Below are 27,750 nucleotides of genomic sequence, written 5' to 3'. Positions count from 1 at the left end.
CTCTTTGATGATTTCAACATCAACGCCGTGCAGAAAGCCGTCCAGGTTGCATTGCTGCATTCCTTCACAGTTGATGTTGGAAAAGATCCAGTTAGGAGTTATTTAAAAAATATATCTAATCTATTCCCTCCTCCTCCTCCTCCTCCTCCTCCTCCTCCTCCGAGGTTGATGATAAAAAGACATGCTGTGGTGCGTGTGTGTAAACAGTGTGTGTGTGCAGACTTGCAGTGTGTGTGTGTGTGTGTGTGTGATTGTTATAATTTCTCCTCCAACATGAAGCTGATGTGGACTCTGAGCATCGCATGGAGCCTCTGCTATGCAGGTAGGATTACACCCCAACCTCTCACCACCTCTCCTAACACCACCTAACACCCCAACCTCTCACCACCTCTCCTAACACCCCAACCTCTCACCACCTCTCCTAACACCCCAACCTCTCACCACCTCACCTAACACCCCAACCTCTCACCACCTCTCCTAACACCCCAACCTCTCACCACCTCACCTAACACCCCAACCTCTCACCACCTCTCCTAACACCACCTAACACCTCAACCTCTCACCACCTCTCCTAACACCACCTAACACCCCAACCTCTCACCACCTCTCCTAACACCACCTAACACCCCAACCTCTCACCACCTCTCCTAACACCACCTAACACCCCAACCTCTCACCACCTCTCCTAACACCACCTAACACCCCAACCTCTCACCACCTCTCCTAACACCACCTAACACCCCAACCTCTCACCACCTCTCCTAACACCACCTAACACCCCAACCTCTCACCACCTCTCCTAACACCACCTAACACCCCAACCTCTCACCACCTCTCCTAACACCACCTAACACCCCAACCTCTCACCACCTCACCTAACACCCCACCTCTCACCACCTCTCCTAACACCACCTAACACCCCAACCTCTCACCACCTCTCCTAACACCACCTAACACTCTGCTACGCAGGTAGGATAACACCCCAACCTCTCACCACCTCTCCTAACACCCCAACCTCTCACCACCTCACCTAACACCCCAACCTCACAGCACCTCACCTAACACCCCAACCTCTCACCACCTCACCTAACACCCCAACCTCTCACCACCTCACCTAACACCCCAACCTCTCACCACCTCACCTAACACCCCAACCTCTCAGCACCTCACCTAACACCCCAACCTCTCCTCACCTAACACCCCAACCTCTCCTCACCTAACACCCCCTCACACTCTGCAGGTACTAGGTAGGGTTACCCAAACCTAACCTCACCTCACACACCACCTACAAATTAAGCAATGTTACTTTTCAGGATTCCATTTGAAAAATAGCAAAAAAATAAGACAGGATTTCAATTCAAACAATAGCAAAAAAAAAATTGAAGATTAACCTCACCTCACCTAACCTCACCTCACACACTATACAGGTGAACACTCACACAAAGGGTGTCACCATTACACAAGTTGATTCATTGTTACACAAATAGCCTAATTCACATTCATTAACAACAATGTGTTGTTTTGTGTTTTTTGCATTGAACGGTGGAACACTAAGTTATTTCTGATTGCCTTTTAAGATTCGTGATCACAAATTACACGTCAGGGCAGATAATATGACAGGTGTAATATATCATATACTATATCAGGGCAGATACAAAACATAATAAATATACAAACAAATCACTGACACATTTAATATGTTTTATATATTATTTAGCGAACATATAGTGTTGTAAGCTTGTAGATTCATTAATAGTGAACATATATAGTGTTGTAAGCTTGTAGATTCATTAATAGTGAACATATATAGTGTTGTAAGCTTGTAGATTCATTAATAGTGAACATATATAGTGTTGTAAGCTTGTAGATTCATTAATAGTGAACATATATAGTGTTGTAAGCTTGTAGATTCATTAATAGTGAACATATATAGTGTTGTAAGCTTGTAGATTCATTAATAGTGAACATATATAGTGTTGTAAGCTTGTAGATTCATTAATAGTGAACATATATAGTGTTGTAAGCTTGTAGATTCATCAATAGTGAACATACATAGTGTTGTAAGCTTGTAGATTCATTAATAGTGAACATATATAGTGTTGTAAGATTGTAGATTCATTAATAGTGAACATATATAGTGTTGTAAGATTGTAGATTCATTAATAGTGAACATATATAGTGTTGTAAGATTGTAGATTCATTAATAGTGAACATATATAGTGTTGTAAGCTTGTAGATTGTAGATTCCTGCTGATTTTTGAAGAAAGAAAATGAAAATGTATACGGACATTTCTCAACGTGGAAATGATTGACGATTATGCAAAAATAATTGTGATTAATGTAATAATTGTGATTAATGTAATAATTGTGACAGACCCAAACCATACATTTTAATAATTAACATAAGTATTTGTTTATTTAATTGTTTGTCATGTACGTGCATATCGTCCGTGTCTGGAGACACACACACACACACACACACACACACACACACACACACACACACACACACACACACACACACACACACACACACACACACACACACACACACACACACACACACACACACACACACACACACACATACACACACACAATATAACAATGTTTTCCTTAATGGCTCATTAATTGTGTTTAATTTGATTGTATTACAGATGAATGTAAATTACACTAAATAAATAAAATACGTATAGTCGGTGTCTCGGCATGAAACCTGTTATCTCCATAAAATCTAACTCTTTATTTCATGAAACTTTTATCACATGACGGTGTCAAGAGTAGCAGATCTACTTTGATCTATTTATGTACTTATTTTAACTCCTGAAACGTTTCCCCTCATAGAGCTCATTTACATATTTATGATATAAACTATATGAATAAATCATTTCTGACACAGACAGAAACAACAGTTAAATCCTCAGGGATATTTTAACTATTGGAAGTTACAGTTTTGGGAATTATATTTATAGTATTATGTAAATGAGCTCTATGAGGGGAAACCTCATATTTATAGTATTATGTAAATGAGCTCTATGAGGGGAAACCTCATATTTATATTATTATGTAAATGAGCTCTATGAGGGGAAACCTTATATTTATATTATTATGTAAATGAGCTCTATGAGGGGAAACCTCATATTTATAGTATTATGTAAATGAGCTCTATGAGGGGAAACCTCATATTTATAGTATTATGTAAATGAGCTCTATGAGGGGAAACCTCATATTTATATTATTATGTAAATGAGCTCTATGAGGGGAAACCTCATATTTATATTATTATGTAAATGAGCTCTATGAGGGGAAACCTTATATTTATATTATTATGTAAATGAGCTCTATGAGGGGAAACCTCATATTTATATTATTATGTAAATGAGCTCTATGAGGGGAAACCTCATATTTATAGTATTATGTAAATGAGCTCTATGAGGGGAAACCTCATATTTATAGTATTATGTAAATGAGCTCTGAGGGGAAACCTCATATTTATATTATTATGTAAATGAGCTCTATGAGGGGAAACCTTATATTTATATTATTATGTAAATGAGCTCTATGAGGGGAAACCTTATATTTATAGTATTATGTAAATGAGCTCTATGAGGGGAAACCTCATATTTATAGTATTATGTAAATGAGCTCTATGAGGGGAAACCTCATATTTATATTATTATGTAAATGAGCTCTATGAGGGGAAACCTTATATTTATATTATTATGTAAATGAGCTCTATGAGGGGAAACCTTATATTTATAGTATTATGTAAATGAGCTCTATGAGGGGAAACCTCATATTTATATTATTATGTAAATGAGCTCTATGAGGGGAAACCTCATATTAACCTTTTTATTTATTTAGTGTGATTTACATTAATCTCAAGTAAAAATAAAATACAATCAAATTAAACACAATTAAGGAAAACATTGTTATATTGTTGTTGTCAGGCAGAACAAGTGAGTGAGTGAGTGAGTGAGTGAGTGAGTGAGTGAGTGAGTGAGTGAGTGAGTGAGTGTGTGAGTGAGTGAGTGAGTGAGTGAGTGAGTGAGTGAGTGAGTGAGTGAGTGAGTGAGTCAAAGTCAAAGTCAAAGTCAAAGTCAAAGTCGTACGATTTGTCACACACGTTACCGCAGTGAAATGTGTTCTCCGCATTTGACCCATCTCTTGGAGCGGTGAGCCGCAGCCAAGGAGCGGTGAGCTGCAGCTGTGTGAAGTGAGGGGCGCTAATATATTAAAGAGCATAAAGTACCCATAAGGATAAGGATTTAACCCTATACTATATACTAACCCTCGCTAGCATGAAGTACCCATAAGGATAAGGATTTAACCCTATACTATATACTAACCCTCGGTAGCATGAAGTACCCATAAGGATAAGGATTTAACCCTATACTAACTACCCTATAGCATAAAGTACCCATAAGGATAAGGATTTAACCCTATACTAACTACCCTATAGCATAAAGTACCCATAAGGATAAGGATTTAACCCTATACTAACTACCCTATAGCATAAAGTACCCATGGGATAAGGATTTAACCCTATACTAACTACCCTATAGCATAAAGTACCCATAAGGATAAGGATTTAACCCTATACTAACTACCCTATAGCATAAAGTACCCATAAGGATAAGGATTTAACCCTATACTAACTACCCTATAGCATAAAGTACCCATAAGGATAAGGATTTAACCCTATACTAACTACCCTATAGCATAAAGTACCCATAAGGTTAAGGATTTAACCCTCATAGGTATAGCCGGATATAAAGGACTTGTATATGAATGTATACTTGAATACGTCGACATTTAAAAAATGTCTTCTAAATCCTGACAGTTTTCTGAAAAACCTCATGTTTCTGTATCAGTGGTGCTCAATATTTCATGTCAAACATTATATGTAATTATGCCTCCGCTGCCCCCCCATCTGAAAATATGTTGTTCCAGGGACCCCCCCCCCCCCCCCCCAGAAGCAAAGATTTGAGTTAAAATGTTCACTCCCTGGAACAACTACGTATTTTCAGATGGGGACCGTGGCCAATTACAGATAATTCTGGGGGTTCTTGACATGAAATAGTTTGAGAACCACTGACATAGAAACATGAGGTTTTAACCCTGTGAGAACCACTGACATAGAAACATGACGTTTTAACCCTGTGAGAACCACTGACATAGAAACATGAGGTTTAACCCTGTGAGAACCACTGACATAGAAACATGAGGTTTTAACCCTGTGAGAACCACTGACATAGAAACATGACGTTTTAACCCTGTGAGAACCACTGATATAGAAACATGACGTTTTAACCCTGTGAGAACCACTGACATAGAAACATGAGGTTTAACCCTGTGAGAACCACTGACATAGAAACATGAGGTTTAACCCTGTGAGAACCACTGACATAGAAACATGAGGTTTTAACCCTGTGAGAACCACTGACATAGAAACATGAGGTTTAACCCTGTGAGAACCACTGACATAGAAACATGACATTTAACCCTGTGAGAACCACTGACATAGAAACATGACATTTAACCCTGTGAGAACCACTGACATAGAAACATGACGTTTTAACCCTGTGAGAACCACTGACATAGAAACATGACGTTTTAACCCTGTGAGAACCACTGACATAGAAACATGACGTTTTAACCCTGTGAGAACCACTGACATAGAAACATGACGTTTTAACCCTGTGAATGGAGAAACGCCGCTAAAAATCCGAATTCGAATCCGATTCGCGCCTGGTGTGGAGACCTTAACTCTGTGCTAAATACATGTTGTCCTTCATTACAGCCACAGTAACTCTGTGTTAAATACATGTTGTCCTTCATTACAGCCACAGTAACTCTGTGTTAAATACATGTTGTCCTTCATTACAGCCACAGTAACTCTGTGTTAAATGTCTCCTCCAGCCACAGCTCCAGTAACTCTGTGTTAAATGTCTCCTCCAGCCACAGCTCCAGTAACTCTGTGTTAAATGTCTCCTCCAGCCACAGCTCCAGTAACTCTGTGTTAAATGTCTCCTCCAGCCACAGCTCCAGTAACTCTGTGTTAAATGTCTCCTCCAGCCACAGCTCCAGTAACTCTGTGTTAAATGTCTCCTCCAGCCACAGCTCCAGTAACTCTGTGTTAAATGTCTCCTCCAGCCACAGCTCCAGTAACTCTGTGTTAAATGTCTCCTCCAGCCACAGCTCCAGTGACTCTGTGTTAAATGTCTCCTCCAGCCACAGTAACTCTGTGTTAAATGTCTCCTCCAGCCACAGCTCCAGTAACTCTGTGTTAAATGTCTCCTCCAGCCACAGCTCCAGTAACTCTGTGTTAAATGTCTCCTCCAGCCACAGCCCCAGTAACTCTGTGTTAAATGTCTCCTCCAGCCACAGCTCCAGTAACTCTGTGTTAAATGTCTCCTCCAGCCACAGCTCCAGTGACTCTGTGTTAAATGTCTCCTCCAGCCACAGCTCCAGTAACTCTGTGTTAAATGTCTCCTCCAGCCACAGCTCCAGTAACTCTGTGTTAAATGTCTCCTCCAGCCACAGCTCCAGTAACTCTGTGTTAAATGTCTCCTCCAGCCACAGCTCCAGTAACTCTGTGTTAAATGTCTCCTCCAGCCACAGCTCCAGTAACTCTGTGTTAAATGTCTCCTCCAGCCACAGCTCCAGTAACTCTGTGTTAAATGTCTCCTCCAGCCACAGCTCCAGTAACTCTGTGTTAAATGTCTCCTCCAGCCACAGCTCCAGTAACTCTGTGTTAAATGTCTCCTCCAGCCACAGCTCCAGTAACTCTGTGTTAAATGTCTCCTCCAGCCACAGCTCCAGTAACTCTGTGTTAAATGTCTCCTCCAGCCACAGCTCCAGTAACTCTGTGTTAAATGTCTCCTCCAGCCACAGCTCCAGTGACTCTGTGTTAAATGTCTCCTCCAGCCACAGCTCCAGTAACTCTGTGTTAAATGTCTCCTCCAGCCACAGCTCCAGTAACTCTGTGTTAAATGTCTCCTCCAGCCACAGCTCCAGTAACTCTGTGTTAAATGTCTCCTCCAGCCACAGCTCCAGTAACTCTGTGTTAAATGTCTCCTCCAGCCACAGCTCCAGTAACTCTGTGTTAAATGTCTCCTCCAGCCACAGCTCCAGTAACTCTGTGTTAAATGTCTCCTCCAGCCACAGCTCCAGTAACTCTGTGTTAAATGTCTCCTCCAGCCACAGCTCCAGTAACTCTGTGTTAAATGTCTCCTCCAGCCACAGCTCCAGTAACTCTGTGTTAAATGTCTCCTCCAGCCACAGCTCCAGTAACTCTGTGTTAAATGTCTCCTCCAGCCACAGCTCCAGTAACTCTGTGTTAAATGTCTCCTCCAGCCACAGCTCCAGTAACTCTGTGTTAAATGTCTCCTCCAGCCACAGCTCCAGTAACTCTGTGTTAAATGTCTCCTCCAGCCACAGCTCCAGTAACTCTGTGTTAAATGTCTCCTCCAGCCACAGCTCCAGTAACTCTGTGTTAAATGTCTCCTCCAGCCACAGCTCCAGTAACTCTGTGTTAAATGTCTCCTCCAGCCACAGCTCCAGTAACTCTGTGTTAAATGTCTCCTCCAGCCACAGCTCCAGTAACTCTGTGTTAAATGTCTCCTCCAGCCACAGCTCCAGTAACTCTGTGTTAAATGTCTCCTCCAGCCACAGCTCCAGTGACTCTGTGTTAAATGTCTCCTCCAGCCACAGCTCCAGTAACTCTGTGTTAAATGTCTCCTCCAGCCACAGCTCCAGTAACTCTGTGTTAAATGTCTCCTTCAGCCACAGCTCCAGTAACTCTGTGTTAAATGTCTCCTCCAGCCACAGCTCCAGTAACTCTGTGTTAAATGTCTCCTCCAGCCACAGCTCCAGTAACTCTGTGTTAAATGTCTCCTCCAGCCACAGCTCCAGTAACTCTGTGTTAAATGTCTCCTCCAGCCACAGCTCCAGTAACTCTGTGTTAAATGTCTCCTCCAGCCACAGCTCCAGTAACTCTGTGTTAAATGTCTCCTCCAGCCACAGCTCCAGTGACTCTGTGTTAAATGTCTCCTCCAGCCACAGCTCCAGTAACTCTGTGTTAAATGTCTCCTCCAGCCACAGCTCCAGTAACTCTGTGTTAAATGTCTCCTCCAGCCACAGCTCCAGTAACTCTGTGTTAAATGTCTCCTCCAGCCACAGCTCCAGTAACTCTGTGTTAAATGTCTCCTCCAGCCACAGCTCCAGTAACTCTGTGTTAAATGTCTCCTCCAGCCACAGCTCCAGTAACTCTGTGTTAAATGTCTCCTCCAGCCACAGCTCCAGTAACTCTGTGTTAAATGTCTCCTCCAGCCACAGCTCCAGTAACTCTGTGTTAAATGTCTCCTCCAGCCACAGCTCCAGTAACTCTGTGTTAAATGTCTCCTCCAGCCACAGCTCCAGTAACTCTGTGTTAAATGTCTCCTCCAGCCACAGCTCCAGTAACTCTGTGTTAAATGTCTCCTCCAGCCACAGCGCTCCAGTGCCACAACTGCAGTGACTCCGCCTGCAGCTCCGCCCCGCTGCAGACTTGCAGCGGCTCCAACCAGCGCTGCATCTCAGCCTCTCTGGACTGTAAATATCACTATTTATTTATTTATATCAGCCTCTCTGTAAATATCACTATTTATTATATTTATATTCATATCAGCCTCTCTGTAAATATCACTATTTATTATATTTATATTCATCTCAGCCTCTCTGTAAATATCACTATTTATTATATTTATATTCATCTCAGCCTCTCTGTAAATATCACTATTTATTATATTTATATTCATCTCAGCCTCTCTGTAAATATCACTATGTATTTATTTATATCAGCCTCTCTGTAAATATCACTATTTATTATATTTATATTCATCTCAGCCTCTCTGTAAATATCACTATGTATTTATTTATATCAGCCTCTCTGTAAATATCACTATTTATTATATTTATATTCATATCAGCCTCTCTGTAAATATCACATTTACAGCGACCAGAACTACTGCTGCTCATTTTTATGTTGCTACTATAGTTAAATAAAATCACACCCGTGTGAACTGAGTGGTGTAAGGTCTTATATAGACTGATCAGCTGTGGTCTGATGTAATGTCTGACGTAATTAAATCACACCCGTGTGAACTGAGTGGTGTAAGGTCTTATATAGACTGATCAGCTGTGGTCTGATGTAATGTCTGACGTAATGAAATCACACCCGTGTGAACTGAGTGGTGTAAGGTCTTATATAGACTGATCAGCTGTGGTCTGATGTAATGTCTGACGTAATGAAATCACACCCGTGTGAACTGAGTGGTGTAAGGTCTTATATAGACTGATCAGCTGTGGTCTGATGTAATGTCTGACGTAATGAAATCACACCCGTGTGAACTGAGTGGTGTAAGGTCTTATATAGACTGATCAGCTGTGGTCTGACGTAATGTCTGACGTAATGAAATCACACCCGTGTGAACTGGGTGACCATAGCAACCATGCTCATTTTTTGGTACGAACAGACAGACAGACAAACTAACAAAGCCAGTTGTAGGAGTGGTTTACACCACTCAAAAAAATGTAAAATGACAAACAGGTGTTTCTACTACAGTTAAATTATTTGAATGACATCATCACAACAACATTTCTGTAACAACATGAACAATCACACCCGTGTGAAGTGAGGGTTGCTCTTATCATCACACATCCTCAGAACCAATCAGAATCTGCGTCCTCACCTCCATCAGAAACAATCAGAACCAATCAGAATCTGCGTCCTCACCTCCATCAGAACCAATCAGAACCAATCAGAATCTGCGTCCTCACCTCCATCAGAACCAATCAGAACCAATCAGAATCTGCGTCCTCACCTCCATCAGAACCAATCAGAACCAATCAGAATCTGCGTCCTCACCTCCATCAGAACCAATCAGAATCTGCGTCCTCACCTCCGTCTAAACACTCAAAATGTTCCTTCATTGTCGGTGGGATTTAATGTTTGTGTCGCCACAAATTTACGTCATATTTGGCGAAACATTTGACCCAATTTCTCCTTTCATCGTCAATCACAAATATTGAGACGTGTGGGGACAAAAGCTGCATATAGGAGGGGCCGGCGCCCCTCGAAGATAGTTTTATATAGTATTATATCAAAGTTTTATTTGATATAATATTCAATGTTTGTATTAAAACAGTTTATTTTTGAGGGGCGCTAGCCCCTCCCATGTCCAGATTTTAGTGTGCGTGTAAAGTGTAAACACAAACATTCAATTCCATTGATAATGAATGGACAGTTTTACGTCTTAAACACAAAACACAAACACATTAAAAGCTGGACATAGGATCTGATTGGCCGGAGTGAGATGATGTATGATGATAAGAGCGCCCCTCACTTCACACGGGTGTGATTTTTTGTTTAGGCCTAACGTCAAAATTAAAAAAAAAACATGACAGTTTTCTGAAATACCTCATGTTTCTACGTCAGTGGTGTTCAGACCCCAACAATTACATGTATTCGGCCACCGACCCTCATCTGAAAATATATATATGTTGTTCCAGGGACCCCCCTCCCCCCCCCAGAAGCAAAGATTTGAGTTAAAAAACGTTTGCTCTGAAAGAATATATATTCAAAGATTTGAGGCACATTTTCACAATTTTTCAAAAATAGCAGACCTACAAGCTCGCGCTACGAGCTTGTAGATCTGCTATTTGTCAACAGCTAAAGCATAACATGATGCTTGAAACACCAAAAAGGGTTCCCGCCCAGAATGGGTAGTGATGTAATAATTTAACCCTTTGCAGCGAGCGTGAGCGGCAGCAGCGCTGTGAGCGTGTTCAAGGGCTGCGTGGCGGACTCCACCTGCCTGACCACGGGAACCCTGACCATCTCTGCCAACCTGGGCCATGGCACGGGCATCGCTGCGTCTTACTGCTGCAACACAGACGGCTGTAACGCTGCCACGCTGACCGGTGGGTAGAGAAAACACTAACACTGCCACGCTGACCGGTGGGTAGAGAAAACACTAACGCTGCCACGCTGACCGGTGGGTAGAGAAAACACTAACCCTAACCCGCTGACCGGTGGGTAGAGAAAACACTAAGTGAATTTCATCGTGTTTAGTGATAGTGTGAAATCCACTACACCCACAATGGATATTTTTATTTTTTCTTCACTGGACCATTCTCTCACATATCTTAGGAATGGGTGGACCAAAGGAGAAGTTCCCAACTTCATTTCTCTTTTCTTAGGAATATTTTTAAAATAATATGCACGCTTTTCACCGATTTAATTTCAGTTCCCAGTGCGTCTCAGCAGCCGGCCAATCAAATGTCTCGTTTCATTTCAGTTCCCAGTGCGTCTGCGCAGACAGCCAATGAGCTGAAGTGTTTCACGTGTGACGAGCAGACGGCCACCATCTGCAACGTCTCTTTGACATGCGTGGGTCTGCAGGACAGGTGTGTCAACGGCACAGGTAACCCTAAACCCTAAACCCTAACCCCTAAACCCTACCCCCTAACCCCTACCCCCTAAACCCTAACCCCTAAACCCTAACCCCTACCCCCTACCCCCTAACCCCTAAACCCTAACCCCTAAACCCTACCCCCTAACCCCTAAACCCTAACCCCTAAACCCTACCCCCTAACCCCTAAACCCTAAACCCTACCCCCTACCCCCTAACCCCTAAACCCTGCAGGACAGGTGTGTCAACGGCACAGGTAACCCTAAACCCTAAACCCTAACCCCTACCCCCTAACCCCTAACCCCTAAACCCTAACCCCTAAACCCTAACCCTGCAGGACAGGTGTGTCAACGGCACAGGTAACCCTAAACCCTAAACCCTAACCCCTACCCCCTAACCCCTAACCCCTAAACCCTAACCCCTAAACCCTACCCCCTACCCCCTAACCCCTACCCCCTAACCCCTAAACCCTGCAGGACAGGTGTGTCAACGGCACAGGTAACCCTACCCCCTAGCCCCTAAACCCTAACCCCTAAACCCTAACCCCTAACCCCTAACCCCTAAACCCTACCCCCTAACCCCTAACCCCTAAACCCTAACCCTGCAGGACAGGTGTGTCAACGGCACAGGTAACCCTTAGGGCCGATTCATACTTGTTACGAAGGATATGAGATGTCACTCCGACGTCACTACAGTGACGTCAGAGACGACATCTTCAAGACTATAAAGATAAGGGCCTAGACAGGATTGAGGGAGATTAAGCTATTGATACTAAGGACAACTATAAGATAACATTATCTTATCATCATATCATCAACTGCCTTCTTCAAGGATTCGTACTCACCCCTGACCTCAGGACGAATCCTCGGCTCCACAATTGGCATCTGATTAGATCCCCGATTATATGGTCCTTGAAACGCCGTCAAAGAACGCCAGACGCTCAGGACGACCGCCCTCAGCACATCTGACTTCTAGACGACCTGACGACAACGCCAGGCCGTCACCAAAAACCTAAGGAGCGTCTTCCGACGCTAGATACAGTCCAAGATCTCAACTGAGAACCCTATCATGCCCGAGGACGAGATGCACATTGACGAGGCGATCCGTACCCTTGAGGCGACCAACTCCGCCATGCGAGATGACAAGGCCGAGTATGAGAGACGCGCAACTGCAGAGCGAGAGCTTTACGAGAGACGCACGGCTGCAGAGCGAGAGCTTTATGAGCAGCGCGCATCGGACCGAGATGCAGAGCGAAAGCTTCATGAGCAGCGCTCAAATCAACGGGAAGCTGCTGCAGCGCAACGGGAAGCTGCAGTGCAAAAGCGCCATGAGCAGCTGATCGAGACGCTCACCCGAGCCCTCGGTCGAGCAGACCCCGGGGCCCTCGGACATCCGGCCCGGGTAGGCGAGCCACTGGACGGCAGATGCCACGCCCAGTCCTTGCCCCCCGTAGGCCAGGAGCAGGAGCCAAACCAGACTATACCCCATCAGGTGCACGATGGCACCAGCCACGAGCAGTCCCCGAATCTGCCACCACCCGCCATAGTGCGGTCTCCGACCCAGAGACACACCGAGGACATCGCACAACGCGAAGATTCGGCCAAACAATTGGCCGAGAAGTCCGCGGACAGCGCCCCCCGCCCGACCGAGGAGGGCCCGGCCGCCGCCCAATCTACAGTGCCTGCCGAGTCGACCCTCGCTCAGGGCGCGGCACGGCCGGCAGATACACCATCCCAACCCAGGTGCTACATCGCAGAATCCACTCCGACCTCCGATGTTGGGATCCAGCACCCGGACAGCGACACCTCTCCAGGCCGTGACAACGGCATACACAATGCTCCTACACCAGCCCCCGACGCTACGGTCGACGGGGGGGAGAGCGATCGGCCTCAGCCTCGACACAGTCGACCGCTGCGTCAGCATCTCCAGCCACCTTGCCACTCAAAGGGAAAGCTAACAACGAACCCCCACTCAGGAGAGATAGAGGGAAGGTCAAAGTCACCCCCCACTACACCGATGCAAGCTAGCAGCGTACTGAATGAGTCAACAGAGAATTGTGCGAAGGTCAGCCTGAGTGTTATGGCAATCTGTGGGACACATGCTCAGGAAGACATAATAATGAGGCAACACAAGGATTCATAGTTTGGAAGTATTAGGATTTTACTCGAGTAAGGAGTCAGGAACTTACATGACCAATTCAATGCATCGGAAGACCCCAGTCTGACTCTCTGAGTAAACATAAGGCCACAGCCTTTATAGTCTCCACTCCCACAAGAGACATCCCCCAACATAGCCCAAAGGAATTTGGGCAGTAACAAAGTAACCAACCAGCACCACAGGGGTGTCACAGATAAGATAACATCAGAGTGCAATAAAGGGGTATTATTATATGTTTGCAGTCTAAATTTCTATGACATTACCCCACTTTTAAACATTTAAAAACCCCTAAACACCACTTATCAGTACATCGCAGATGTAGGCAAAAAACCTGGAACCCAACGGGTTAGACAAACAGGGAAAATTCCTACATGGCCCTCATCATAGAGCGACCGCACACAAGGCCTACGATACACAGTGGTACAATAGTTTCACAACAACAAACAAAACAAGGCAAAGCCAAATTAAACATACAGCAAAACGTCGTAGCCCTCAGACCAAAAAACATCTCCCCTCAGACCAAAAAACATCTCAGCACCAGAAAATGTCCGTTCAGAACTGTCCACTGCACACTCGATAGTGTACTGCAGGTGCCATGTGGTCAACACCGCACAGAGCAATCCAAACCGGAAGTAGCTCTTTCACAGAGCTCAAAGCACCAACGTGCATTACTTCCACAAGCTCCAGACATGTCGTGAGCTTGCAGATCGGCCATTTGACAGAACTGCACACGTCACAGCCTTCCAAAAGACCAGAAATTGTCACCGCACAGGTGATGCAACATCATTCAGAAACGGCTCCCGAGCACATGATCGCAGGATTCAGAGTCCAGAGTGCTAACAGCACTTGATCCCCCATAGGGACATCAGCGTGGACACGTCGCGGACAGCAGACTAACCACTCATTTCTGAAAAAGAAAGAAAACCAATGCGAGTAATATGTCATTAACCACACCTAACCGGAGCCGGGCATTCATTCGAGATGGCCCCTGACCTTATATAAATCACGGGTCCCGCTCCGTGGGCATGCCTGCATTTAAGCCCCTAGCCGCAGTCACAGCAACCCCTGGTCCATTTCGTCAATTATTTTATGGGTATGTTAAGTCGGGTCTTGAACCTAACCTGCATTAATCAACCGTACTTATCTTCTGTCCACAACAATCAGCTGGCACATTATTACCTTGTGTTATCTCAACATGGATAGGCATAATAAGCTTTGGCTTGATCATGTAACACACCTGTCTCTTAAACACGGAAATGTAAGTACCAAAATTAACTATTCATTCATAAACCAGTCTATACATACTATCATTCATTAAACCCGACTCCGCATCTAAGTGGACCTTAGTTAGTTGACTTAATTGACAACTTCTCATAATACATATTCCATATCATCCCCAAACGATACTTAGCCATGTCATCAGATCCACTTCATCATTCGTCATGTTATTCCAACACGACTCTTCTCATTATTATGGAGCTGAAAGAAAAACTACAACACCATTGAAAAACCCTACTCTACCTGGATCACATTTCCTTCGCTATGTCATCTCCAGCTCAGATACAGTCACATTACTACTAATTTCAATGTTGATGGTGGACTCAATACTACGTAGTTACAGCAGCAATAACGTGTATTATCGAATTTCATTTACTGCTAGTCCACCACTTCTCAATGCCCTTTCTGACTCAACCAGGCTATGCTCAGCTCCACCGTACAACTCTAACTCTCAGTAAGCATATGTGTGTTTGTGCAACTATCTATTGCGTAGATATCTTATCTCTGAACACATTCTTATATGTCTCTTTAGTATGGCATCATCAAACAATACCGTTGTTCAGAACTAATCGCATAACTGCAACAGAACATGATTTAGAACATCCTCCTATGCTCAATTATTCCGCCAGGAAACATCAAGTTGTTGCATCTCTTACTTACGTAATACTCACAGATTCTGACTTCCAAATCCAATGACTTCTGCAAACACAGCAAGATATTCGGCGCACATGCACACATGCACAATTCCAATTTCCGTCAGGGATTAGTCAATTTCGTTAGTAACACCATTAATTTCGTTAGTAACATCATGCCACAAAACATGAGAGAAATCAATCTCATGTCACATCAATCTGGATCGCCTCCACATGAACCTAAGAAAACTTGGATCAGAATATTCATACAGGAAACATAACAATCTTAGTACACTCTTACATACTTTTGTTTGTTTCAAGGCGTCCCTCGAAAACAAACCCTTCTTTGTCCTGATTTAAATACACCATATAGCACTCCTATTTCTGTATTTGTAGATAATTGAACAATGTGTGATGACTTATCAATATGATACTCCACCTTGGGGCGTCCAAAGAATAGATCACAATATGACCTATTTTGTCAATGGGTTCTTCTCTTCCTGCTCAAATCCTTACTCAGCTCATACCTGCTCTTACTACTGTATCCTACTTATTAATGTATCCTTCTACTGATATGTTCGCACTATTGGTGAGATGCGAAAATACTTTCCGCTGTACTTTAAACCGGTCTTGAAGACAAGAATATAGCACAATATAGCGTCAACCAAACTGTCATGCATCATTACAAATACTACTCAAATCAATTGTTATTTAACAAAACCATGCCTGCAATATACTGAACTTGCATCCTAATTAATTCTCTAACCAATATAATGTAGAGATTGACTGATCTATCTCACTTATCTAGTACTATACTATTGAACTCCACTAATTTATTTAGTATTGTAGTATCTGCCCTGAGCAGGTACAGAAGGACAAGGGGGTTTTTGTTGTGGCTTGCCCATGTTGTAAAGTCATAAACATTCAAATAGCACTAGGCCAGCTGTTTTCCTTAGCTTTGTCAAGATAAGGTCAAGATAAGATCAGATCCTGGGGCACAAGTCAAAACCCATTTTGAGGTTTACCAGACCCACCACCCATTTCTTTACATCAACCCCTCCTTACTATTTTAGTATCAATGTTTAACCACTGTTTGACCAAATACAATTCAGTACTTTGTCAGCAGCAAAAATGCACTGCCTGTGGTCCATCATTATTCCCTGTCTTCCTAGGACGTAATAGACTAATATTTCCCTACGATGACTATCTGATAACAATGTGTTACCCATCAATATAATTCCTATTTTTAGTAAGCCCAGGCTACTACTAAAGCTTGATCACAATCTGATCATGTAAACAGGTTACATCAGTACAGTATGTCTTAAATTTAACTCATACAGCCAATACATCAATAACAGCCATGTAATCAATAGACCCGAATGAAGCCTCTTGGCAGCACTTAAACGTCTATTCCCAGAAGGGGGTTTTATTGACCATGTCACAGGAACTTAGATACGTGCCCTGAAACAGCTGGAAATCCCTTTGTTTACTGATAAGATAATTTTACGGCCTGCATGGGACACAAAAAGTCAAACTCTGTTTTTAAGAGTTTGTCAGTTGTCAGTGAGATCACAGTATTTATCACTACTATATTTTAGTAAATACAACCTATTTTTGTTTTATAGCAGCCATAAGTGGAACAAATGCAACTCTGTAGCTACTCACTATCATTCGATCCCAATGTACACCTGTCAGCTTCACCTCACCCCTCCACCATACTGCAGAGAGAAACACAATCAGCCACAAAAATAGCACAGCTTTTTTCGCATTCAGTTGTCACCAACGCGTACTCCTTCATGTCGGGATTCCGATTCAAGAATCTTTGTTTCCTTCAGATTCCGATCGTATCATTGTCCAGTGATCCCCCATCACTGTTTGCAATGTCAGTGCATCAATGTCCAATGCTAGTGACCAATGTCCAATGTTCAGTTCGTTCTCTTCTCAACCCTGACACAGAGTTGCCCCCTCATACTGGAAAAAACAAAACCAGTAGTTTGGACCCGTCCATGTGGTACCCTCTTTCCAACGGAACAGGATGAGGTGTTGTCGACAGCTGTACATTTATTTTTGCATAATATTGCAATCCACTGTACACTAAAGTTTGCAATTATAGCTGCTATATTCTATTCCATATTTAACTTTTGGGTTCCTGTCCTTCAAATAATGTCATCAAATCAATCACCGTCACAAGCTATCAGCATGTGGGCATACTTATTTTATTTTATGCAAATCTGTATATACTTTAAGACATAGGCCTACTGTAGATTACACTTTAAGACATACTGTAGATTACAACCCAACACAAACCGGGTATACTTATGACTTACACTACATTTTTTACACTTTAAGTCCTTAAATAGAACACCAGCTGGTTCTCCCTACTGACTAAAACACTAGCCCCAGGCATTATTTGTGTACCACATGGAGTGAAGACTCCACATTCTTTGCATCTTTTCTGCTTTTACAAGCCGACGGCTTCAAACAAAAGCTCTGGCTTATCCAAAAGTGTCGTTTACAACTTAAACAATAATCACTATTATGTGTCCATAAAACATTTTCAGCTCTTTTGAATGTATTGATTGCATACACTGCTCTGTAATATTTTCGGCCTATTTGGTGTTCCTATATCCTAATCTTACCTATCCATTCTGTTTTACCTTAAACATTTTAACATTACCATACTGTTTGGCATTTTTCTTTTCTCCAATCTGTCTACAATTAAACAACGTGCTTATAATAACTAGTTTCGCGCGCACGCAGTAGATCTGTCATTTTAAAAAAACTTTCTTTCAGTCTCAAGTAATCTTTATCTCAATCTCACTCCACTAACTGTCACACTGTCCAATTTACTATTGAGCAGACGCTCTTAATTCAGAGCGATTTACAACATGAATATCCAGGGGCATACTTATACATCAAGCTGCGTATATTACAGAAAACAGGCGATAGCCTCCTATACTGTATGGTGCATGGCTTAGCAAGGCTCACTTCTCTAGGAACTAAAGAGCCACTTAATTTTAAACACTTAAACTAACTTTTAATATCAATCAGGGCATGGCCTGCCTGGGGAATTTTAGATTAAATTCTTTCTACATAAAACAATTTTAAATTTCACGACAACTCCCCTTAAAAGGAACCGTAATAGCCCTCAGGGGCTAGCTATCATGCCATGTTAAGGATAAATAAGTCTATATTAGACAGTCACTTGATCAAAATGAAGTGATAACTAGTAAACCAGTCATCGATGCTACTCTTTCATCAAGGCTACTTTAGCCCCACACTCAGGATAACTGAGTGAGGTAATAGATTAAACTATTTTGACTACCATTTCACCTGTTGACTACTCTAGCCCACATTTCGACACAGAAACTGTACATAATGCACCTAAATATCTTCTCCAGGCCCTAAAAATGTTCTTCACAAGTTTGAGCATTTTCACTCATACACATACTGTAGGTACTATTTACTTCCTTATTTTTATCCCTATTTGGAACTATTTCCATTTTCTCGTCTCGAGAATCATATGACATCATATGATTTAAAACGTATTACTTTACCTTAATATATCTCTATATCAATTCTCATATCTCCATTTTCATTCTAGTCTGTTAACTATTTAACATCCCTTTTTCACAATTTCCTCTCACACTCCTTTTCTGTCTCTCACACACTCACATACAGCAGACCACTCCATTCAACACTCAATCAGTTTTCATGACAGACCATTCACATTCATTTTCAAATGATATATCCATACATAGCGCTTCACAATTGTTTTATGCTTCTGTTAGCAAAGGTACCCTAGTATAAGGCGAGGATCAACCTCCCTTCTCAGTAGCTACGAAGTTTAGGCAAGACAACTCGTCTCCCTTTTTTGGCCATACATTTAACACTCACAGACATACACTTAGGACTTAGGACAATACACACACACACACACACTCTGGCTAGCCAATTTTTGTTGCTTCATAAAACAACAAGGATACCCTAAGGCAGGATCTCTCCCCCTCTTTAGACAGCAGGCAACGTAATGAGTGATTTATTGAATAGACTATTCTTTTTTCCCAACGTACACTGGTACCATTTGTCAGACCTCCTTGTCTAACCATCTTGAGTCATTCAACCAACCAAACACTGTTCCTCCGTCTCTCATGGCATGCACATGAAAGGCAAAACTTTCGTTTCCCTCTTTTAAATAGGCCATCAAAAAATGCCTATCGTGATCACAACCAAATTTCATCACTAATACCTTAAAACCCCGAATAAAAGCAATACCTCATTTCCTGAACATCCAAACAGACACCCACATACTCACTTGCGCGTCGTCGGCCCAGCCCGAAAGAATGAACTTACTCACCAAGCCGACGACCGCCAAGTCCAGCATAATCTCGGTGGGAAACCTCCAAAATGTTATGGCAATCTGTGGGACACATGCTCAGGAAGACATAATAATGAGGCAACACAAGGATTCATAGTTTGGAAGTATTAGGATTTTACTCGAGTAAGGAGTCAGGAACTTACATGACCAATTCAATGCATCGGAAGACCCCAGTCTGACTCTCTGAGTAAACATAAGGCCACAGCCTTTATAGTCTCCACTCCCACAAGAGACATCCCCCAACATAGCCCAAAGGAATTTGGGCAGTAACAAAGTAACCAACCAGCACCACAGGGGTGTCACAGATAAGATAACATCAGAGTGCAATAAAGGGGTATTATTATATGTTTGCAGTCTAAATTTCTATGACATGAGCAGGCCAACACCCCCGCCCAACCGAGCCACCCTTTGTCCACCCGACAGGCCCACCAGCAAGAAGGAGGACGACGACGGCGACCCGCAGGGTCTCAGGCCATCTCCTGACGCAAGCCACCTGCCACCGCGCACCAACCATGAGCCACGCCAGGCAGACAGCCAAGCGACCGAGGACGTTCAGCTTCACGACCCGAACGCCCTCAAAGCACCAACGACCGAGACGGCAACTGCCCATGTCTCAAGCACAGCTATAACCGCTATAGTACTGGCAGTTAAGACTGCCTCCGTCCCCGCCCCAAGCGTGGGCACACCGCAAGGAACAAGGAACAAGGAACAAGGAACAAGGAGAGCAGCACTTTGGCCCCAACGAGTGGCCAAGTCGCCACGCTCCACCTCGTCTTTTGTGTGAGCTCGCCTCAAGACGAGCCTGCACAGACAGAGAATCTACAACAGCAGACCAGCGCCAGGAAGATATCCCACCCGGCGCCCAAGAGAGACGACAACGTCCTGCTCGATAAAGAGCCGTTGCAGGTCAACGAGATGAAACCGAACAAAGTCAAGCCGACTAGGCTAGGCCGGCTAGGTCTCTTCATTCTAGTAATCTCACTGACAGCCGCAGTTATTCATCACGCGGCACGCCCCAGACAACTGTTAATCACAGCGGGCAACCCGAATACCAACACCTATCAGAGGAACGACGAACTAGCGTTAATACCAATTGACGCGAGCACGTCCCAGCCCGGGAACCCGCCAGGGTCACAGACGAGGCCACACGCAGCCTTGGCCGGACTCCCCGGCGGAGAAAGCCTGCCCAGCCTCAGATCAGTCATGATGCAGCAAGTGCCTGCTTCCCAGGGAGCCACTAGCTGGATGCAGACACGATCCGGCACAGCATCATCGAGATGCTATGGCGCCTCTTCTGTTCATCATTTCAGATGCTGTAAGGCCCCCAAGCCACCATGCCAACTTCTACAGACTCTAGTGTGACAATGCGATCCTCCAGGGTCCTCCACACGCCACTAGAGCAGAGATGGAAAAGAGGGAGCAGGGGGAATAAGGAAGTGAAGTCGGCGTTCCGCAGCCTAGTGCTGTCCGACTCACCAGCCTCGTCCTACAAAGGACGCACCAAGGCCACTGCGTTGAAGCAACGCAGGGGGGGAGCGGAACAAACAGGACAAACAACACGACAGCGTACGCCGACAACGGCCCAAACATCGTCCTGCAGCTCACCTCCAGCATGCAGTCGAGGCTCTGAGCAACAACAACCACATACGCTCCAACCCCAACGCTGCCAAGACCATAGAACACTCACCTACAACTGGTCAGTGTCCTGACGAAATCTGCGAAAGCACGGTGATCTACACCTACCGCCACTAGAGCGAGCAGAAACAGGAGCATCCAGCTCAAGAATAAACACACCTCAAAAGCAGGAGCAGAGTCCAAAGGAAGCCTTCGCGCACCTGAGGCAAGAGCCCGGAGCGACGATGGCCGCCATGGATGTGAGGGGGGGAGCCCAAAGGAGGCCAAAGCCCCCCAGGTAGATAGCACCAGGCCAGAGCCTGTCAAGAAAGCAGAATTCTACCCAATCTGTAATACCAACCGACGCCACCAGTCACCCACCCTGAAGCCGAACTGCTCAGCCGCAGGAGATGGCGACACTCCCAAATCCTAGCCGATCAATTCTGGCGCCGATTTGTTCAGTTTTACTTACCGGATCTTCAACCACGCAGAAAATGGTTAGGAGAGAGAGAGAACCTCGCCAAAGGGGCTTACGTCCTAGTGATGGATCCTCAACTCCCGAGGGCTTACTGGCAGATGGGGAAAGTGATAGAAGCAATACCAGGCAAAGACGGGAGGGTCAGGACTGCGAGAGTCCAAATCGGGACACGAATTCTCCTGCGCCCAGTGGCCAGGCTAATCTCACTCCCGGAACTGCCGGCCACAGCTGCGGTAGCAAGGGAAACGACGGAATAGTGAAGCTAGTAGCTTCACTAAGGAGGAGTGTTACGAAGGATATGAGATGTCACTCCGACGTCACTACAGTGACGTCAGAGACGACATCTTCAAGACTATAAAGATAAGGGCCTAGACAGGATTGAGGGAGATTAAGCTATTGATACTAAGGACAACTATAAGATAACATTATCTTATCATCATATCATCAACTTCCTTCTTCAAGGATTCGTACTCACCCCTGACCTCAGGACGAATCCTCGGCTCCACAATTGGCATCTGATTAGATCCCCGATTATAATACTCCTATTTTAGAGCCGAATAAAAGTCGGTTGGGCTCTGTAGAGCCTACAATGTGACGTCATTTGAGGTTCAGGGGGGCGGGTACCGTCCTAAAGTCGGCTCTTATATATAATTAATATGAATTAATTCATATATAAATAAATAATATAATGCCCACCTGGGGCAAAATGCCAACCAGTGTACTTTTAGTTCTGTTCATTTGTTTGTGTTGACCTTTGACCTGCAGTGTCCACCGACCCCGCCAAGAACACGCACGGCTGCGTCTCTTCAGACTTCTGTGGCTCGGCGGCGCGGCTGTCCGTCTTCGCTCCTCTGGCCAGCCTGGCCAGCTTCACCCGAGGACCGGCCTGCTGCGACAAGAGCTACTGCAACTCCGCCAGCACGCTGAGCCTAGGGGGCGCTGTTCCCCTGGCCCTCTGGGTGGTCACTGTCACACTGACCTCATAGTTCACTGAGCCTAGGGGGCGCTGTTCCCCTGGCCCTCTGGGTGGTCACTGTCACACTGACCTCATAGATCACTGAGCCTAGGGGTCACTGTCACACTGACCTCATAGTTCACTGAGCCTAGGGGGTGCTGTTCCTCTGGCCCTCTGGGTGGTCACTGTCACACTGACCTCATAGATCACTGAGTCTAGGGGTCACTGTCACACTGACCTCATAGATCACTGAGTCTAGGGGTCACTGTTACAATGACATCATAGTTCACTGAGTCTAGAGGTCACTGTTACAATGACACCATAGTTCACTAAGCCTAGGGGGCGCTGTTCTCCTGGTGCTCTATATTTCTCTAAACTAGAGAAATACACTAAAACTAAGATGAGAGAACATATTACGCCAGTTTTAGCTTCCCCAAATCCCTACATTGGCTGCCGGTTGTTTTTAAGATTGATTTTAAAATGAAATGTACTTGTTTATAAAGCTCTCAATGGTCTCGCACCTTCCTACCTACATGACTGCCTGTCTAAATATGTCCCAAACCTTCCTACCTACATGACTGCCTGTCTAAATATGTCCCAAACCTTCCTACCTACATGACTGCCTGTCTAAATATGTCCCAAACCTTCCTACCTACATGACTGCCTGTCTAAATATGTCCCAAGCCTTCCTACCTACATGACTGCCTGTCTAAATATGTCCCAAGCCTTCCTACCTACATGACTGCCTGTCTAAATATGTCCCAAACCTTCCTACCTACATGACTGTCTGTCAAAATATGTCCCAAACCTTCCTACCTACATGACTGCCTGTCTAAATATGTCCCAAACCTTCCTACCTACATGACTGCCTGTCTAAATATGTCCCAAACCTTCCTACCTACATGACTGTCTGTCAAAATATGTCCCAAACCTTCCTACCTACATGACTGCCTGTCTAAATATGTCCCAAACCTTCCTACCTACATGACTGCCTGTCTAAATATGTCCCAAACCTTCCTACCTACATGACTGCCTGCCTAAATATGTCCCAAACCTTCCTACCTACATGACTGCCTGTCAAAATATGTCCCAAACCTTCCTACCTACCTACATGACTGTCTAAATGTGTCCCAAACCTTCCTACTTACATGACTGCCTGTCTAAATATGTCCCAAACCTTCCTACCTACATGACTGCCTGTCTAAATATGTCCCAAACCTTCCTACCTACATGACTGCCTGTCTAAATATGTCCCAAACCTTCCTACTTACATGACTGCCTGTCTAAATATGTCCCAAACCTTCCTACTTACATGACTGCCTGTCTAAATATGTCCCAAACCTTCCTACCTACATGACTGTCAAAATATGTCCCAAACCTTCCTACCTACATGACTGCCTGTCTAAATATGTCCCAAACCTTCCTACCTACATGACTGCCTGTCTAAATATGTCCCAAACCTTCCTACCTACATGACTGCCTGCCTAAATATGTCCCAAACCTTCCTACCTACATGACTGCCTGTCAAAGTATGTCCCAAACCTTCCTACCTACCTACATGACTGTCTAAATGTGTCCCAAACCTTCCTACTTACATGACTGCCTGTCTAAATATGTCCCAAACCTTCCTACCTACATGACTGCCTGTCTAAATATGTCCCAAACCTTCCTACCTACATGACTGCCTGTCTAAATATGTCCCAAACCTTCCTACTTACATGACTGCCTGTCTAAATATGTCCCAAACCTTCCTACTTACATGACTGCCTGTCTAAATATGTCCCAAACCTTCCTACCTACATGACTGTCTAAATGTGTCCCAAACCTTCCTACCTACATAACTGCCTGTCTAGATATGTCCCAAACCTTCCTACCTACCTACATGACTGTCTAAATGTGTCCCAAACATTCCTACCTACATGACTGCCTGTCTAAATATGTCCCAAACCTTCCTACTTACATGACTGCCTGTCTATATATGTCCCAAACCTTCCTACCTACATGACTGTCTAAATGTGTCCCAAACCTTCCTACCTACATGACTGCCTGTCTAAATATGTCCCAAACCTTCCTACTTACATGACTGCCTGTCTAAATATGTCCCAAACCGTCCTACCTACATGACTGCCTGCCTAAATATGTCCCAAACCTTCCTACCTACATGACTGCCTGCCTAAATATGTCCCAAACCTTCCTACTTACATGACTTCCTGCCTAAATATGTCCCAAACCTTCCTACCTACATGACTGCCTGCCTAAATATGTCCCAAACCTTCCTACCTACATGACTGCCTGCCTAAATATGTCCCAAACCACCCCCTAAGGTCTTCCACTGCTGGCCTGCTCGCTGTGCCTAAAGAAATGGCAACTATAAAACACGGTGAAGCAGCTTTCTGCTTCTAGGGGCCGACCGCGGGGAACAAACTCCCACTGTACCTTCGACAGGCAGCCTCTGTAGTTTAACAAACTCCCACTGTACCTTCGACAGGCAGCCTCTGTAGTTTAACAAACTCCCACTGTACCTTCGACAGGCAGCCTCTGTAGTTTAACAAACTCCCACTGTACCTTCGACAGGCAGCCTCTGTAGGTTAACAAACTCCCACTGTACCTTCGACAGGCAGCCTCTGTAGGTTAACAAACTCCCACTGTACCTTCCACAGGCAGCCTCTGTAGTTGAATAACACTGTACCTTCGACAGGCAGCCTCTGTAGTTTAACAAACTCCCACTGTACCTTCTACAGGCAGCCTCTGTAGTTGAATAACACTGTACCTTCGACAGGCAGCCTCTGTAGTTTAATAACACTGTACCTTCGACAGGCAGCCTCTGTAGTTTAACAAACTCCCACTGTACCTTCGACAGGCAGCCTCTGTAGTTTAATAACACTGTACCTTCGACAGGCAGCCTCTGTAGTTTAACAAACTCCCACTGTACCTTCGACAGGCAGCCTCTGTAGTTTAATAACACTGTACCTTCGACAGGCAGCCTCTGTAGTTTAATAACACTGTATCTTCGACAGGCAGCCTCTGTGGGCATTTTTGAAGCACAGCTCAAGACCCACTTCTACACTCTGGCTTTTAATTGATCTTATAAAATCCCTGTGGTTATTCATGTCTCTTGTGTTCTCTTTTTCTCCATTGCTATGTAAAGCACTTTGAGCTGCATTTCATGTCATGAAAGGTGCTATACAAATAAAGTTTTATTATTATTACTCTACGTAGTTCCACACTCACTCCAGAGGACCACTATAGTTCCACACTCACTCCAGAGGGCCACTATAGTTCCACACTCACTCCAGAGGACCACTATAGTTCCACACTCACTCCAGAGAGCCACTATAGTTCGACACTCACTCCAGAGAGCCACTATAGTTCCACACTCACTCCAGAGGACCACTATAGTTCCACACTCACTCCAGAGGGCCACTATAGTTCCACACTCACTCCAGAGGACCACTATAGTTCCACACTCACTCCAGAGGACCACTATAGTTCCACACTCACTCCAGAGAGCCACTATAGTTCCACACTCACTCCAGAGGGCCACTATAGTTACACACTCACTCCAGAGGGCCACTATAGTTCCACACTCACTCCAGAGGACCACTATAGTTCCACACTCACTCCAGAGAGCCACTATAGTTCCACACTCACTCCAGAGGGCCACTATAGTTCCACACTCACTCCAGAGGGCCACTATAGTTCCACACTCACTCCAGAGAGCCACTATAGTTCCACACTCACTCCAGAGAGCCACTATAGTTCCACACTCACTCCAGAGGGCCACTATAGTTCCACACTCACTCCAGAGGACCACTATAGTTCCACACTCACTCCAGAGGGCCACTATAGTTCCACACTCACTCCAGAGGGCCACTATAGTTCCACACTCACTCCAGAGGACCACTATAGTTCCACACTCACTCCAGAGGGCCACTATAGTTCCACACTCACTCCAGAGGGCCACTATAGTTCCACACTCACTCCAGAGGGCCACTATAGTTCCACACTCACTCCAGAGAGCCACTATAGTTCCACACTCACGTGTGTGTGTGTGTGTGTGTGTGTGTGTGTGTGTGTGTGTGTGTGTGTGTGTGTGTGTGTGTGTGTGTGTGTGTGTGTGTGTGTGTGTGTGTGTGTGTGTGTGTGTGTGTGTGACGAATGACGAGACGCTTATCAACGAGACAGAACAGCGTGTCTCCACTCGGTATCAACATGATCAGGTTTCTGTTATGGAGTCCAGAGAAGTTCAGATGTTAATCTGTTGGCAGAACGTCACTCATTCAGTCCAACTAGTTTGACCCAATTCAACTGTAGCTAAGCCCCGCCCCCTCTACCACTTAGACACTCCCACTTGGACACTTTCCAGCCGGGCTCATTCATTCCAATGTAAATATCATGGATGGGGGGGGGGGGGGGGGGGGGGGGGGTTCTACGCTATGTTGTTACATAAGATCTGAAATGACACACATGCTTGCCACGCCTAAACAGGTTGATACAATCTAGTCTGTAAAGTGTCACAGATCTCTCTCTGTGTGTGTGTGTGTGTGTGTGTATGCGTGTGCGTGTGTGTGTGTGTGTGTGTGTGTGGCTAAAATATACAAGGGTGTGTGAGAGAGAGAGAGAGAGGCGAGAGAGAGAGGGGAGAGAGAGAGAGACAGCACCTACAGTACAGTACAGTACAGTACAGTACAGTACAGTACAGTACAGTACAGTACAGTACAGTACAGTACAGTACAGTACAGTACAGTACAGTACAGTACAGTACAGTACAGTATGTTGATATAAAGTTACACCCAAATGAG

General features: G+C 44.6%; 1 protein-coding gene across 1 annotated transcript; it reads left to right on the top strand.

Annotated features, from left to right (window-relative positions):
- Positions 1 to 247: 247 nt before the first annotated feature.
- Positions 248 to 22,979, top strand: LOC306918378 (phospholipase A2 inhibitor and Ly6/PLAUR domain-containing protein-like; the record flags this gene model as incomplete). Its single annotated transcript, XM_079531276.1, has 5 exons — positions 248 to 322; positions 8,491 to 8,595; positions 10,798 to 10,965; positions 11,343 to 11,468; positions 22,759 to 22,979. The coding sequence occupies exons 1-5, from the start codon at positions 274 to 276 to the stop codon at positions 22,977 to 22,979; spliced, it is 669 nt and encodes a 222-aa protein (XP_079387402.1). The 5' UTR covers positions 248 to 273.
- Between the last annotated feature and the right edge of the window lie 4,771 nt (positions 22,980 to 27,750).

Source organism: Electrona antarctica (genome assembly GCF_951216825.1).
Source record: "Electrona antarctica genome assembly, contig: scaffold_474, whole genome shotgun sequence".
Classification (NCBI taxonomy): domain Eukaryota; kingdom Metazoa; phylum Chordata; class Actinopteri; order Myctophiformes; family Myctophidae; genus Electrona; species Electrona antarctica.
This window is presented reverse-complemented; position numbering and strand designations above follow the sequence as displayed.